Consider the following 6,000-nt stretch of genomic DNA (forward strand, 5'->3'; position numbering starts at 1 on the left):
TATGAGTGAATTTCTAGTACTGTAATCTCGTAAAGTCTCACGAGATTCCAGTATTAGGGGCCGTTCTCCAGTGTTAGAAGCGTTTGTAGATCGCTTCACTCCTCCAAGTGTGAAGCGATCTACTCCGCTTCATAAAGTGGCACACAGAGGAGAAAGATCTCCTATGTGAATGCCGGAGAATGAAGCAGTGAATAGATTTCACTGCTTCATAAAAGGACACCTTAATCATATACAAATACTAGAACTCGGAATAGTTCACATTGTTTGTTACACACTCTCTTCTTTTTTTACCCTGCCCTTTCTCTGTGTTTATTTGCATCAGTATGTTTTGATAGTGTCTGTGATCCCATCGTAGTTCATGTCAGTGTGCCTATTTAAAGTACAACTAAAGGCAAAGTTTTTTTTTTTTTTAGCTTTCAATAGAGTAGAGCAATGATTCTCAACCAGGGTTCCTCCAGAGGTTTCTAGGGGTTCCTTCAGCATTGGGCCATTTCTGCCTCTCAGATAAGTTCCTACTCACACCATTGATCTTTTTAGCTATCTGTAAGGAGGTAATTCTTCCCAATGACCACAAGTGTAAGGACCATTCCTCTCACCGACCATCACATTAATGTATCATGAGTTGTAGATTTCAAATTTTTAGCAGGGGTTCCCTGAGACCAGAGAACTATTTCAAGGGTTCCTCTGTATTGAAAAGGTTGAGAAAGGCTGGAGTAGAAAAGAATTAGAATACCTGTCAGTTTTTATTGCTGTCTGTGTCCCCATTAGGGAGACTCATCCTCTCTATTTGTCCCATTTACTGGTTTCACTGAGAGTGAAAGTATGAGAAAAATCACACATTTTTGGTTGTCACCAGAACAGTAATAGAAGGGAAATCTTCCAATGGGGACTCTAGTTTTAATGACAACCAGGGATTCCCTTCATTTGGAGGGATTTCCTCTCACTTCCCTTTTGGGTATGGGACAGGTAGTGAAGGGAAATCTTCCCAATAGGACACAGATGATTGGTTATAACCCTCCATTACTCTATCCAAGATGAATAAGACCCCTTTCACACTGAGGCAGTTTTCAAGTATTTTAGCACTAGAAATAGCACCTGTAAAGCGCCTGAAAACTGCCTCCCTTTCTCTGCAATGGGTGCTTTCACACTGGAGCGGTGTGCTTGCATGACATTAGAAAAAGTCCTGCAAGCAGCATCTTTGGGACGGTTTGGGATACAGCGCTCCCAAAACGCCCAATGCAATAAAGGGGCAACGCTTCCGAAGCGTTTGAATAACGCTTCTGAATTGCCGCGACGCGGGAGTTTTTAACCCATTGTTTGGGGTTTAAAATGCCCAGCTAGCAGCCAAAAAGTGCTTTACTGTAAAGGCACAGTGAAAGGGGTCTAAAGTTTTACTTTAGTTCTACCTTAAACTTTATTCAGTGAGTTTCTAACTTGTCTTAGGCTGGGTTCTTTTTTCATTACTTACTACTGGTGCATACCTGACCTGATTACAAATAATTACTTTTACCTGCCCTGACCTGTGCTAGATTTGGTGTATTGTTCATCTACAACTGTGTCTAGTCAAATAACCACATCATTGCACTCTTTGGCTTTTATAGTAAGGGTCCTTTCACACGGGGCGGATCAGTTCTGATCCGCCCCGTGGATGTCCGTTTGCTCAGCGGGGATCACTCCGCCGATCCCCGCTGAGCAGGGAGATGACAGGTCTGTCTCTGCACACTGTGCAGGGACGGACCTGTCACAGCGCCGCTCTCCCCTATGGGAGATCGGATGACGACGGACCGCAGTGCCCGTCATCATCCGATCCGATCCGCAGACGGATGGAAAAATAGCTTTTTCCTCCGTCACACTTTTTCGGATCGGAGCGGGTCGGATGTCAGCGGACATGTCACCGCTGACATCCGACGCTCCATAGAGCTCTATGGAGCACCCGTTCAGGTCCGCCTGAAAAACTGACAGGCGGGCCTGAACGGCACGTTGGTGTGAAAGAGGCCTTAGGCTTTTAGCCTGAATAAAAATGGCAATAACAATTACTTCTTTGACCAGTGTCTGTGTGCAGAAAGGGAAAACGTTTTTAAACCTAGCCATCTATACAACATTATTTACTGATTTAGAATATCTATTAAAACATTGCATTTGACGATAAGCTCTTGTTCACACTGCCGCGGCTTCAAAGTCGCTCAAATTCAACATCCCTGCACAGACCCAGTTCTGTTTCTTCAGTATAATTACTGGTGGTGCCACGCTCCTATATAACTGAAAGTGTAAAGCTGTTCAATAATGTTACTGTCTCTTTAAATCATCCATAAAAAAGCCCATATCAAAAATAAAAGATTGTGACAGGAAAATATATAAATAAAGAGACAGAAAAATAAATAAAACTTTTCATTAATGTCCTTTGATGTGAAGGATCCTTCCCGGCTGCTCTATATGAATACTTTTAATGGATGATGCTATTTAGCGTTTCTAGTTTAATCTACTACCAGAGATTCAGGCGCCCAGGCTGGTGATCCTGATTGGCTGGGCTAGACAAACTCTCTTCCACTGCATCAGGAAGGCTTGTTGGAAAACTCTGAGTTTCCAGTGAGCCCAAGGGATCAAGTGCTGTGCATCAGACTATAAACAGCATGTAACCATGCCCCTGTAGCTTAGAATAATATTCCTGGGCATGTTTAAGACACAAGCAATTCCTCGTGTCTTGAACACGCCGTGACGTCTAAAGGCCCCTCACTTAAGCGTTGCACTGCGTAGGGGAGGGCCCTTCTGGCGTCTTCTCTGGGAACATAGGCAACTTTACAGCAGATTCATGTTTTTTCTGGAGTTGGTGATTTTTATGCTTCACATCACATCAAAGGACATCGATGAACTGTTTTGTTTATTTTTCTGTCACAATTTTATATGAGAGTGTGTTTTGTTGTGAGCGATCCAATAGCACCAGATACACATATTTTTGATTATAGATATATCACCTTATTGTTTTGAACAAAGCAGCACGCAAGTATACCTATTGTTCTCTCCTTTTCTTCATCATGTTGCAGCATTGGGCAGAGTGAACATATACAAAAATTATGAAATGTTTTTTGATTTCTTTGCTTACAGATATGACAGACATTTGAACATTTCTTCAATCAATGCAATGTAGACATAATGAGATAATACAGTTCTGGAAATTGCCTCTCCCAGATAATATTGATTAAACCAGGACATGATGTACAATCACACCCATAGCCTATGTACCGGTGTATGAAGACGACAGCTCTGTTCTTTATGATGACAGGTGTTTCTGAATGTAAAGCTTATTCTAAAATATGTATAAAATAACCCATGTACTGGAACTGTGACCACTCATCATGCCACCCTATATGACATTTTCTTCCTGCTTAGTCACTAAAACCTCAACATCCAGCTACCCATGATGCAGAATAAAAACCTTGTCAATGTTGACTATGCAGTATTATTCAGGCACTGCGTGTATTGGAGGGGAAGTCCAAAATAATTTCATTATGCACCTAAACTTGCTGTACAATGCACACTGTATATTCCCAGTACTGACAAGATATGTCACTTACTAATATTTAGATGTAACAATAACTGTGCCTAAAATGCATGTACAGCCAAACCTTTTTTTTATTTTTTTATTTTTTTTTAGACAGTTGAGAAGGATTAGAAACTCTGACACGTTTTTACTAATGTTTTGTGCAACTGCTAGAGATATTCACCCCCTCTATTTCTGCTGATGACTGTTGTCACCGGAATTGGAGGTAAGGGAATCTTCCAGTGGAGGCACCTGGTTAACTAAGGGCTCATTCACATGGGCATTTAACTACTCGAGCTCCCCCTCTCCACCTGGAACTCCCACGGCGTTCTCCGTCCCCCTCCAACGCACGGCGAGAAGCAGAGCGGTGATTCGTTCAGGCATGTCGGCAGCCTGAAGAGAGCCGGCTTGCCTCTGTCCGCCACGCCGCTCCCCCGCAGCCTGACGCGGCTTGGGAACGGCTTCATGCGCCCCTTGACACGGATGTTGGATACTCGTGACCAGCCGCAGACCGGAAGCTGCAAGTGAACCCTGCCGGGGGAATCCACACAGGAGACAAGCAGGAGACGCCAGTCTCGGCGGGAGCCTCGAATCACGGGCGTACAGCCGTCAGCCTACACTAGAGAGCTCACCGGTCCATCGGAGCACAGCACAGCGGAGGAAACCCTCGGCCACGGTCACTGGAGTGCGGTACAGTAAAACAAACACTAAGTAGGAGCTAATGGTGGAATGTGATTAGGCAGGACAGAGCTGTACACTGAGCCGTGTGAGAACTGTGTTATAAGGAGATACGCTCTGAAAACTGCTAAGGCTGGGTATAGTTTTGCTGCTGGCGTTCTGGCTCTCTACCTCAGTTCCTGTAGGTCTCCCCCCTATTATCTCCCTGAACCCCGTGCAGGCAGGAGGAGGGGGCCGAGAAGTTTACTAAGAGAGCAGTAAGGATAAAGACATTTTGTCCCAGCCCCTTCCCCTGCGTCAAGTGGCGTAGAATTTGTCGGAGACTAGGCAACCCATCCGGAAGTGAACTTTATATTTTAAACGTTTCAAACATAAATAAAACACTGGGGGGGGGGGGCCTCATGTATTGAAGAAAATGCGGAAAGGTAGGCTCATACTGGGATCCACAACCCAGTTTTCATGTTGAAAATCAGTAGGATATTTAAAAAAAAACCCTACCGCAAGTAGCCACAGAAGGGGGGAAGGGAGAGAGAAGGGAAGTTACTGGAAACCCGGTGGAGATAAGTAAAGAGCTCCCACAGAACACAAAACTTCTGCTCTGTTCCCGCTGGTTTTTTCTCTGTTTTCCTCCCCCCCCCCCCCCCATCCTTCTCTTTTTTTTTTTTTTTTGTGGTTGTGTTCTCACTTCACTGAGAAGATTGGGGGACGACTAGCATCTACGGAAGTAACAGACTGTATACAGCCCATGGCTATGTGTTAAGGCCTCTCCGGGGTGGCCCCCTGGGCAAGGAGGGCAGCTGGGCAAGGGAGAGAATATGCAAGTTTTGAGTACTTATATTGGTACCCCCCATATCCTCTCCACGGAATGGGACATTGTTTTCTTTTTTGTATGCAACACAGAGAAGATTTCAAGAACCAAGGTTACCGTTCGCTGAGGAAGGGACATTTTACCAATTAAGCTGCGTCCAACCTTGAGTCAATATTGAAGAGCCTTAACCACAAGGAGTAGGCGCTGGCCAGGAAGTAAAAGAAGAAGAAGTTTTTAGGACAAAACCTGATAAAGAGACTGTATAAAGATTGCATTAATATTGATGGGACTTATAGCATGATTACAGCTTGCGTACCTGTAGATTTCTGTCTGGGCTTTGCATCTTGGCAGGGGTGGTACTGCATTATTATTAAGTAAAAGTTCCCGGGTAGGGGGGGAAGGGAGAGGAGAGAGGGTTAACTCCTGGAGCCAGGGAGAAGGGTTGTGGCTCGGGGAGTCGCCCCGCGCTCTCTCTCTACTTGCTAGCGGGTAGCCAAAAAAGGATTAAAAACAAGGGGAGCTTAGTTATAGGGGAAGATGAAAGGGAAGGTAAAAACAGGAAAAAAAACCCCACTGGCCTCTAGCCCAGGGGGAATCCAGCGTTACATGGCAAGCAACTCCAGTATAACAGAGGAAGGCCCCTGTAGCCCAAAATTTGTAGCAACACGGAGATCCGGCCCAAATAAGCAAAGGATATTAGAGGAGGGAAAAGGGGGAATGGAAAATGGAGCTAATAGGGGGCCCCCAAAGGAAGGTAATGTGAGGGAGGAAATAGGACAGGAGGTGGAGGGCACAAGGGGAGGAGGTATTGCGCCAGTTACACCCCAGGAGAGTGAAGGCCCCCCAACCAGGGAGATGCTAACGGAAATGTTCACAAAAATGGAGGACTCACTAAAAATGGAAATAGCAGGAGTGAGGTCAGATATAGGATTAGTACTTGGGAGGGTGGAAGAGATAGAGGGGAGATTAGACAACC

At 45.0% G+C, this 6,000-nt stretch overlaps 1 protein-coding gene across 1 annotated transcript in view; it reads left to right on the plus strand.

Annotated features, from left to right (window-relative positions):
• The window catches only part of LOC143961094 (uncharacterized), a 76,355-nt gene extending 72,908 nt beyond the window's left edge, over positions 1-3,447 (plus strand). The window contains exon 19 of the mRNA XM_077470259.1: positions 3,103-3,447. Within this exon, the coding sequence (XP_077326385.1) occupies positions 3,103-3,145 (43 nt within the window). The 3' untranslated portion in view covers positions 3,146-3,447. The remainder of the gene's footprint in view (positions 1-3,102) is intronic.
• The last annotated feature ends 2,553 nt before the right edge of the window (positions 3,448-6,000 follow it).

The sequence above is a fragment of the Lithobates pipiens genome, unplaced genomic scaffold, assembly GCF_037356315.1.
Source record: "Lithobates pipiens isolate NorthernLeopardFrog02 unplaced genomic scaffold, aLitPip1_a1.2 Scaffold_8, whole genome shotgun sequence".
NCBI lineage: Eukaryota > Metazoa > Chordata > Amphibia > Anura > Ranidae > Lithobates > Lithobates pipiens.